Raw genomic sequence first — 11693 nt, forward strand, 5'->3', positions numbered from 1 at the left:
CAACAATTTTTTTTACCTGTTTGTAATAGTTTTTTTATGTAGAAAAAATGCTTGTAAGGAATGAATAAATGCGAGAGCAAATAGAAGCTTTGAGAACAAAGTGATAGTTTTGTTAGGTAATCGTCTGCAACTCTTCTGTTTCTTCCGTCGTTATTTTGGGGTTCTCCTGCCAAAAGGCCGCCCCAGCCACCAGAATGTCCCAGGGTGCGCGTCCTTCAGTCTGGAAAACACTGCCGTAACATCTTTCAATACGTCCAGCTCTTGTAACGTGAGACAGTCGAGTCTATTTATGAAGAAACAAAACAAGAAATGCAAGATAGTTTTTGTAGACATAAAATTACATAGACGTTATAATTTAGTGCACGCAGAAATATGATTGATTTTAAACTTTTGTATTCTTATTTATATAATCAAATACCTGAACTACGAAAGAAGTAGGGGGGGGGGGTTGCTATATAGTCTGTAGTCTGTGCATTCTCATATATCAGAGGTCGCTGTAGTCGTCAATGTACTGTTGGTATTGACGTGAATTTGCTAAAAACGGTAAGGTTTAATTTATTTTTTTATTACCATGCAAGTTTTAATATCTGCAAGTGTGTTTGAGAAGAAATGAATACATTTTCCTGCTTTCATAAGAAACACGACAACTTCTGAGTTAACTTCTAGTAGTATTTGTAACAGCTGTAGTATAAGTTGAACTATAGTATACTGTATAGTATAACTTATAAGTGTAAGTTATAACTATAACTAAGTTAGTTAAAGTTATAACTTGAAATTTGAATTTGTAACTCAGCTGATATTTTCAAGTTGTTTCACGGTATAGGCTTAACTTTCAAGAACTAAGACTAAGTTTTAAGACTAGGATAATTGTAATTTCATGTAATTATACTAAATAGTAGTACTAGTAATTACTAGTGTTATTGTAAAGGATTGTCTGACGTAGGGAGCTATATAGATTATAAGTAATACATCTACAATGAAAGATTTTACTGTAATAGTTTAAACTAAAATTTGATGTTAGTAAACTTAAAAGCAGTAGTACTGCAACTCAGTGCCACTACTACTACTACTAGCACTTTTTGTTGTGTAATTCATGATTTAACAATTGAGCATTTTTTAAACGATAATATTATAATCATGGTATTGTAAATGTGAGCATGGGGCTGAAACGTTATTTTCACGTGACTTGTTATTCAGTTATTATAATAACCTAAAATTAACAGTACATGAGGAAACAAGTAACAAAGTGTCAACACATTGTTAGAGGTTGTGAGTGTGAACAGTTCTCAACAGAGTTTGTTGTATTGTAGGAACCTTTCACAATCATCACAGCATGAATAAGTTTCTTGACTTCTGTTGTTTATAAGGATCAATTTTGATGGTGCCTTTTTACCAAATTGACAATGTTGCTGTTTCAGAAATCATTTAATGTTATTTCCTTGTATTTGTGATAACTTTGCTGTAATTAGTAGGGCTGGTCATACTTACTTACGTTGGTATAGGATGGTTGTTTCACGGCAAAATCTGTTTGTGAGTTTTACATAAGCCAGATAATGATGAATGTTTGTATGTAAGTCAATGGCAAAGCTTGCATCATGAAATAGCCCCTTTACCATGTTTTTCTAGTGGCATAAAAATTGTTACAGCATTATTTAGATTATGGGACAACAAAGAGTATTATGCCCCATCTGTTATTTTTATAGCTTTGCAGAGGAATCTAGGTGGGTGAAGTTGAAGAAGTAAAAAATCAGGACATGGCTATTATAATAAAGTCTCAAAAGCTTGCTGTATAATGCATGTGAGAAAGTAATACTAATAAGGCAAACAGATATTAGGTAATACACATTGAAGTATTGAAAGTTTGGTCTTGGAAGTCTGTGGATCAAAAAGGATCATGCTGTTTGCATAAAGAACATTACATGATACCTTTCGTCATCGTATCCTATGTTTGAATAATCATCCTTCCATTTGATAACAAAACTTTCTTCTCATATTGATTTATACTGCAGCAACAAAGAAGTTTGTCTGGTCTCATGAGGAGCTGTTTTGACATAAAACAAATTTATCTAGATTTGCATTTTCAACAAAAACCTTCCTTAATATCCATACTCAAAGAATTATGGGATGAGCAGTTACAGAGGACAGCTGGTGGCTTATCAAGTTGTGTGAATTTGATGTATCTGGATTTTCAGAAAACATTTGACAAGGTGCTGCATAAAAGACTTATTAAAATAATTATCTCCCTAAGTGTGGGGATAGGTTGGATCATTGTATAGAAAACTGTCTGGATTAAGAAACATAGAGGTTGTTATAAATAAAGTTCAGTCAAACTGGATTAATATTTTCATTTTAAATTTCCTTATTGATGCTAAGTATTATTTTATTACAAGTTACAGATTTTGCAGTATGGTAAAAGCTGTAACTTATAATAAAACAAAACTGGATTAACGTCACAAGTGTGATACTTCAGGGTCAATGTTAGAACGTTTGTTCTTTTTTTTGATTTACATAGGAATGGTTAATAAATTATTCAAATTTTCTGATGATATTAAGGTTTTGAGTGTTTCCGGCTGTGAGGAGAACGTTGCTGCTTTACAAAAGGATTTGGATTATTTAGTGAACTGTACAAATAAATGGCAGCTGTTACTTGTAACAGGTAATGCATCTGGGATATCGCAGTTTGAATTATGAGTATCATTTTTGATGGGAATAACCTTAACTGTTTTGTGGAAGAAAAGGATTTGGGGTTCTGTTGATCAGTCTCTTAAGCCATCCAAGCAACGTGCTGTTGTTAGTGGCAGGGTAAATAGGATTTCGGGTTTTATCTACAGAAATATTGAATACAAGTCTAAAGAGGTTATAAGTCATAGTTAGGCCACATTTGAGTATTGTGTTGTCTTTGGTGCCTTACTGTAGGAAGGACATTGGATTTTTGGAAAGAGCTTAGATGAGGTTTTCTAGGATGATACCTTGAGTAGAAAAGTTGTCACATAAGGACAGGCTAAAATCTCTGAAATTTTTTCTTGAAAAAAAAGATTGAGGGGGGATACCCTAAAAACTATCCCAAAGCCTATCCACCCCATCTGTTCCTCTGAGCATATCTTTTTAATGTTTCATTTAAGCCTTGGTTTCTGCAAAGTAATTCATCCCTTCATCTAGCTCAAAGGAGCTATTTATACCTTTAAGTTTCTTTTAACTTACAGTTTCCAACATTATTCATTCCTACATACACCACGTAAAATATTAACGACTAAACTGCCAATACACACACTTGGCAAAAAAAAATCCTAGTCCTTCTCTGCTCCTCTACACTACAAATAACTATCAGAATGAGTGTCTCCCACTATGTACACCTCCTTCCTCATTGTAATCAGCCAAAGGTTCTAATCCATTACAGACTGATACATGAATGCTGACTGAAACTACTGTGCCACCTGGTAAACCCAGCACTCATTCTTACTTTCCCTCAATGCACATTTTGCCTACTTTATCCGTTTCCTCTCTTGCTTCCTTCATTTCTGCTAAACTCCCCCCCCCCCCCCCCAATATGTAATTTTAATTTATTCTCAAGTTAGCAAGCTATGCATGTGCACTGTACTGTATCTTTGAACATCAAACATGCTATGCTCCTCTCCAGTGGAAATGTGTCAAAACCTGGAATCATCTGGTAGTTCTTTTGTGAATCCTCAAAAAAACCTATCTCCTTTTATAACAGACACTGACAACTGTCCTGTCTCGGACTTTTTTGTTTGTTTTGCTGACATGAGGCACCAACTGAATAGTTTTTTTCTAAACTGTCAGCCGTCAAGGCCTTAATTGTTTATCAGCAGTGACAGAACAATTAACAATTAAATGTTGGCAGATGATAATGATACATTCTTTCTTGGGGATCATGATGGCTTTTGGCGGCCTTGCCGCCCACTAAGTCAGTCTTCTTTCCCACTTAAACTACTCTTATATGTAATTTTCATAATCCTAAGTTAGATAAAAACTTGTAACATTTGGTGGAGATAACTATTTTAGCTATCTAGTCAACATGCAGGTATCTATTACAATAACAACTCTAATGTTGTATGCCTTTTACAACCTGGTGAAAATCATTACAGTTTGTTATTAGTATTGGGTCTTACATTTTTAATCTACTCCCTTTTACAATTCAGTATATGTTAGAATACACTCGTATTATAAAATAATAAAATTAAAAACCCTTTAAACAGAATTGATATGAACACACACACAAAAGACACTATTAAACAACTTTAACAAAGAATACATTGTACAAAAATAAGCCATTTAACAAATATTACTTACCTGTTTAAAAGGTAAGTAATCTAACACTAGACATGAAATTAATATAGAAAAATATACATTTAAACAACTTTATGAAAGAAACAAGATAATGAAATACTTAATTTTGATTTTACAGTTAAAAATGTCTTTTCAAAGATTACTATTTAAAATAAAAATCCGAATTGCACAAAAGTACTAAAACCCTTAAACAGCAATATAGTTCCAATGTAAACTTTACAAAATCAAACAAACGAGTGAATCACTTAAATACATAACAGAAGTTACACAGTAGTAATTGGCAAAATTAATGAAAAGCTACAAGGAGTACTTTAAATAACACACACACACACACACATACATACATACATACATACATACATATATATATATATAGTACCATAAAAGCCCAAGTGACAGGAGACTACTGGAAACCAAAACTATAATAAATAAAAGAAATATACAATTTTGTTTCCCAGGAACATGCTACATATTGCTCCTGAATCTACTACATATAACTGAGCAAACATGCTACATATTGTTGCCTTTGGATAAAAGATTAAAACATACGATGACCATTTGATTGCACCTGTTCTTCTACTGGGGAAAAGTCGTCCTCTTCCCTAAAGATAATTGGTATCTTCAGTCTGTTTTAACAAAGGTTTTTTCGTAATAATTCCCAAGCATAGATTTGGAATAATTTTTTACTTATTTTTCACAGGCATTGATAGGGTGCGAATGCACAATTTCAACCTGTACTTTTGAACATTAGCCTTCATTAATGTTTCTGGTATTATTCCTTGGGAACCTTATTTTAGTTACAAGTTTGGTGCAACTTACAGTTTTTTCACCATGCCTGTATTACTTTCTGCCTCCTCCTAGTATATATGCAGCCTGCATTTTTATGCACTATTAATGCATCTGATACTAAAACAATGTTAAGAAATTATTCAGTAAAACTGTGTGCCTATTAAAAAATATTTCAAAATATTACTATCGAATAAAACACTGGGTACACCAACTTTACATTTGTTTACATTATCTAAACCTCTTTGAATTTCATTGACTACTGTTAATTTCATCCATTTGTGTTTTGTCCAAGATGTAGCTTGAGTTTCATTGCTACTCTTACGTCTTCCATGAAAATTCACTACATGTTGGTTATTTCATTGTAAAAATTAGAACATTCTCTTTCTAGTATTAATGAGAATAACAGATGCACTGTATCTTCAATTAACACCTTCCAGGCCATTTATCAGAGTTAAATTCTTATCACAAAATCTTGACATCTTTGGTATAACCTTGTGTCTCCACATGTTGCTTACCATTGTGTTTATTTGTATAATGAAACTCAACATGTTTTCTTGGCATCGTCTTCTCTTGTTAACTTCTGAAGTTAATTTTTCAGAAGTCATGGTCCTGCAACGTGCTGCCATCCAAAAACCATCATTCATTTTTATTTAAGAAATCATAAAATAAATAATTATTGGAAGAATACAGCGAAGTTAAGACCTTTTCAATTAAAATTATCTTGAGTCAGGATTAATACTCATGCTGTTACTATTGTAAATCAATGGGGAAGAATCTAGAGAATACTAGGTGGCATGCTTCTTAGAGTTATAGCCACATAACTAAATTAAGTGATGAGTTATAATGACATTATGAACCTGCACTTTGACGAAATTCCAATCTCCAGGAGAAGATGTCTAGACTCAACACTAGATTTGGGCAAATAGTGGAATTTGCTAATTAATTTATAATCAGGGCCATTAATCAATTCAACTAGTCATTTATTCTCACATAAGATTACTTTTTGTATATATGTGTTTGTTTGTGTGTTTATACATAAACACCAGTTATTCTCACATAACTAAAAATAGTAAAATGGCAAACATTTTGTAAAAAAAACCTTTCTTTTTTTAAATATTTGAACATTTACTATTTAGTGACTAATGTCCAGACAAGTGCTTGTTTGCCATTTTTTTTTATACAAGTTGTAATCTTCCATTGTTCTGTGTAAACCAATTAAATTGATAATTAGATAATGAAAACATGTTTTACTGTCACTGTTAATAATGTTAGTATTTAAAACTTATCAATTAAAAATCATTAAGTAGTCAGTTATCCCATTTATTTATACACAGTTTGAATACCATAAATTAAAATAGCATTCAATAAATGAGGAGTTTGATTCATTAGAATATTTTAGTCACAAAGAAAGCCCATTAAACCAAACTAGAGCTTACCCAATTTCTTCTAAGAAAATTCCTGTAGCTTTGAAACATGTTTGGTTTAGCACAAAACTTTCTCTCTGATTACAAACTTAATAAACATTAAATAATATGGAAGTCATAACTTCTTAACAAAAGGTTATATTCTGATATGGTACATTACCTTCTTGTTCAGTTCTGCCCTCTATATGCCTTGATTCAAGTGCATCTCGCATGCAACAGACCTCCACCAGTAAGAGTGCCACATACTCTCTTGACGCATATGACTCCCTCTGTTCAAGTCTACTGAACTATCACTTCTTGTTTGGCAGTACTTGTTGTAACATTTAGTTTGAACTCTCTTCAAGTGTTTTTTTTTCCTAGCTTTGTACTAATTGCTCTCAGCAAGTTTACTTTTATTACACAATAGTGATATTTGTAACTTGTTATTCTAAAGTGGAATTATTTTATATTTCTACCCAGTTATGGAACTTATTACTTCATTACCAAAATGTTTTATTTGTTTCTGCTAACACAGATGTTTTGGGTTATTCATTTTGCATCATGAATTCTATGTTACCACTTCAGAGGTTATATGTTCTATTAGCACATTTACACAGGCTTCATGTCGTGGTTCCAACTTTGGTAAGACAAGACATTATATTTTGTTTTTTAATAATTTTATTTTTAATATTATTATCTGTAATTATTTGAGTTCTATAACATAAGTTTCATTAGAATAGTCAATACTCCTGGTCCAGTTCAGGTTAGAAACTAGGCTTAGTTGTTTTCTTTTTTTCTATACCACTGATACTACGGGTCTTTGTTATATTAGGATTACCTGGCATTCATCTTACTGGTACATCAATTATTCGTTTAACTATATTGCTTTTCTTCCATACATCACGTCTAATACGTAGGTTATTGTTAGTACATACTTATCTCATTTTATAAATTACCGTTTATTTCATATTCGTTATTATTATACTTATTGTTAGGTTAAGATTTTTATCTTAGAGCTTAGTGATATCCTTTGTCCTGCACTGTTTGATTAGGCTTAACATTTGTAGATTAATCACTAATTCAGTTGAATATCTTGTTAGCTTAGGCTTAACAAGTGTCTGTTAATTTTGGTTTACCTATGGTTATACTCCCACTCCCAGATTATTCATTAGTTGGGGTTAACTATTTTGTTGTTTTTTAACACATAACATGTATTACATATATTTCTTTCACTACTAAATTTCTTACCATTAATTTTGTTTATCTGGGCCCCTGGGGGATGAGGTCCACCCTACCTGCTCCCAATGTTACTCACCTTCTTCCTATAACTGCAGAACCCATTTCAGATGACTCAGATTTTGTCAGTTTTCCTCCAACTTATTGTGGATTGTGTTCTGGGCCTCACTTACAGAATCTGCTAGGCCTATCTTAGTTGTTTTTTGTTCTTTAGACACGTTTCACAGTATATTCCCCTTCTCTTGATATTACTTCATTGAGGTTTGTCGCATGATGATGATTTGTATGCGAGAAGCATTGGAATCAGTCAATTCCAGATGGGTGGAAGCGGCAAGGCTTGTGGTATGTGAAAATATTTTTTTGCATATAGAGGGCAGCACTGAATGAGAATAGCTATTTATGTGAAAGGAGGTAAGTACCTATCGGAAATACATTTTCAGTATAGTAAAATTATAAATTTTGTTACAAAGTATTTATAACTTCTTTGTCACAGAGTTCCAAAACCTTTTAACTGTTATTCAACTATTTGACATACATACCTCAGTATATTATGTACTCTGTTCTTAGGATAAACGTCAGACTTTGCATGGGTTGCTGGTAAAAAAATTTCTGTAAATTTCTGAAGAGTAACAAAAGGATCATCACTCAATCAAAATGGCAATGAAAGAGTTAGTGGAACAAGAATGTGGAGGGTCTAACCCTCTCATGAAGTTGACTTCACACTTTACTCAAGACAGAGCCTTACAACAGGTTGGTACTTGGCATATGATATTGTTAAAGCTAGTATTGATCTTTTAATCAGCATGTGTGTGTGTTTAAGCCAGAAAATCATATTTTATGTACAATATTAAAATTATGTTTAATATAATTATTTAATTTTGAATATATTTTTGATGCACTCTGTTCAGAGGATTTTAATATATGATTAAAAAAATTTAAAAATAAAGATCAATGAAATTACGGAGTTACTCCAATTAAACCCCATGTGGGAGCACGTGAGAAGTGGTCTACTGCAAAGTCACATTTTTATTTATTTCCCGTTGACTGCAAGCCACAGATCTAGGTTGTTCTTTGAGGCAGTGGATAAACTTAGAACATTTGAGATGCTACAACTAGCTACTGTACATTTACTGTATACTTCTGTGTGGGACATTACCTTTGAGTAACCTTGTATAATGATATAAGACTAGTGAGCTACTTGAATAGTGTAAGAATAAGATACTTTTTTTACTTTTTAATCCAGCAACTTCTACATTAAATTAATTTGCAATAACCAGATCATTATAACTTGATCTTTTGTATTTGGAAATGTGATTTCTATTGTTTGTATATGTGGTTTCTCAACAGTGTTTCAAAGTAAGCCTTCTGTTATCTATGCTGTTTGATTGTCTTGTGGGGAAAACTGTTGAAATTGTAAAATATTGGACTTCTTATAGTTAATCAGTTTGAATTACTGTGATAGGCTTGGGTGTTATTGTAAACCCGTATACTTAAAGCTTATTTTGCTTGACTTTTTTTCACCAAACAGTGTAGTTATTATGTATTAACTCAACCTTTTGCTCAAACAAACGTTTGTGGTATCGGTTGGTACATTATGATGTTTTGTGTTTGTATATGCCTTATATTAGCAAACAGTGAACAAAAAAATTAATTAAAAAAATGAAGTTAAATATATCAAGTTTGTAACCTGATGTCAAATATTTGTTTTTGTAAAATGTTAGTAGATAATCAGTTTAACAAAAACTGTTATTGTTTTGTTCACTTCATCATATTTTAGTGCACATGAATATTTGAGGTGTTTCTTCATTGAAATACCGTAGCATTTCTTGTACTTAAATATGATATTTTTTTCAAAGAAGGCTAATACGAGAGAGTACTTTAGAACTACACATACATTTGTTAGCTGCTCACCAGTCAGCCTGTTTCTTATAAGTTGTTAAGAAGCACAGACTAGTACTGTCAGGATATGGGTAACATTTATTTTGATTGAAATGTGTATATCCAGAGCTTGAATTAAATATTTTTAAGTGGGGGTCCAAATTTAATATTTTGTTTTCAAGTCTATATTTAAAAGAGCTGAGAAGAAACCCAATTCCCTCCCCCTAATTGGAAAATAATGCAACAGCTGGGGGGTTTGACTCTCTGTTAATTCAAGCTCAATGTGTAACCTTTAATTTGACCTCTGGATATGATACAATTGAGAGTGTTCTACTGTTATACAAAGGTAATTATACTGCTCAAGTGTGTTGAAAATTTATTTAATTTACAATAAAATATTTATGCACTTGTCAACACCGTAGAGTTATTGATCTAATTCAATATCTCAATTGAAAATGGAGTATTTGCAGAGAATTTGGGTGTAGTATCAAAGAGTTTGGTAGTTTTCACTTTGAAACTTTCTGTAGAAGTATAGCCTAACTGATTTAAATAAATAATTATACGTGTTGCACTAACTAAAACAAAGGATAATTTGACACCTTTTCTGTGTATAATTGAAGTCATTTTTAAACTTTTAGGAAGGTATCCAAAACAACATTTTTGGGCAACAGCATGCACCATTTGTGAGTATATTAATCATTTACAATAACATTACAACTGATAACATCTAGTAAGTTTATTCAGTTGTAACTTGATAACACGCAAGTTTATTCAGTTGTATCTTGATAACACGTAAGTTTATTCAGTTGTATCTTGATAACACGTAAGTTTATTCAGTTGTATCTTGATAACACGTAAGTTTATTCAGTTGTATCTTGATAACATGTAAGTTTATTCAGTTGTATCTTGATAACACGTAAGTTTATTCAGTTGTATCTTGATAACACGCAGGTTTATTCAGTTGTATCTTGATAACACGCAGGTTTATTCAGTTGTATCTTGATAACACGCAGGTTTATTCAGTTGTATCTTGATAACACGAAGTTTATTCAGTTGTATCTTGATAACACGTAAGTTTATTCAGTTGTATCTTGATAACACGCAAGTTTATTCAGTTGTATCTTGATAACACGTAAGTTTATTCAGTTGTATCTTGATAACACGTAAGTTTATTCAGTTGTATCTTGATAACACGTAAGTATTATGAAAAGACAAAAAAATTTAAAATAATAAATGTTGGCTCATTTATCAAACAGGAAGTACAAAGCTTCTCAGGAAAATAAATGTACAGTCTGTAACAAATATGCTTCAAATATTTTTTCTTGTTTAAGAATGGTATCGAGTGTTTGTGAAAATTTGAGTAAATCATTTTTTTACTTTGGTTAATTATTTATTGTTATTATTATTTTAAGAAAGTGATATTTAAATATTTTATTTTATTAGCTATGTATTTATTAAGCTATTCTAGAACATTTTGAGTTTTTTCTAAATATATTAATGATGTGTTACATATATAATTTTTCTTCATTGTATAGTTATGGACACTTCTTATTGTTTCCGGTACTAAAGAAACCGCAGAAGTTTTAATCTTATCAACATTTTTAGATAGCGCATGTTCTTAGTTTTAATTTTTGTCGTTTTAATATTTCAGTTGGAAAAACCACTTTCTGGTATCACCAAGGAAGAGGTGAGAGAAATCTTTTATTTGTTGATTTTAAAAACATATAAATATTTAATTAGGGCATTTTAAGCTCTAGAAATATGACTTAAAAAGACTTTTAAATATTTTCACAAACATCCTTTAAAAATGTTAAAATTACACACACACTACTTTCTTAAAAACAAGCTAAATTTCATAATGTTTATATAAAATCTACTGGTGCAGTAACTGTATTTGGGTCAAAATATGTTTTAAGTAGGACCCGGCATGGCCGAGTGGTCAGGGGGGCTTGACTCGCAATTTACTGGTTGCGGATTCGAATCCCTGTCCCACTAAACATGCTCATCCTTTCACTTCTTGGGGGTGTTTTATAATGATGGTCAATCCCACTATTCATTGGTAAAAGAGTAGCCCAAGAG

The 11693-nt window shown here is 31.8% G+C and overlaps 1 protein-coding gene across 1 annotated transcript in view; it reads left to right on the forward strand.

Annotated features, from left to right (window-relative positions):
• The first annotated feature begins 461 nt into the window (after positions 1-461).
• Positions 462-11693, forward strand: part of LOC106467153 (peroxisomal targeting signal 1 receptor-like) — a 59797-nt gene continuing 48565 nt past the window's right edge. The window contains exons 1-4 of the mRNA XM_013927474.2: positions 462-543; positions 8304-8486; positions 10253-10297; positions 11266-11301. Coding sequence (XP_013782928.1) covers positions 8391-8486; positions 10253-10297; positions 11266-11301 — 177 coding nt within the window. The 5' untranslated portion in view covers positions 462-543; positions 8304-8390. The remainder of the gene's footprint in view (positions 544-8303; positions 8487-10252; positions 10298-11265; positions 11302-11693) is intronic.

This window comes from Limulus polyphemus, unplaced genomic scaffold (assembly GCF_000517525.1).
Source record: "Limulus polyphemus unplaced genomic scaffold, Limulus_polyphemus-2.1.2 Scaffold2509, whole genome shotgun sequence".
NCBI lineage: Eukaryota > Metazoa > Arthropoda > Merostomata > Xiphosura > Limulidae > Limulus > Limulus polyphemus.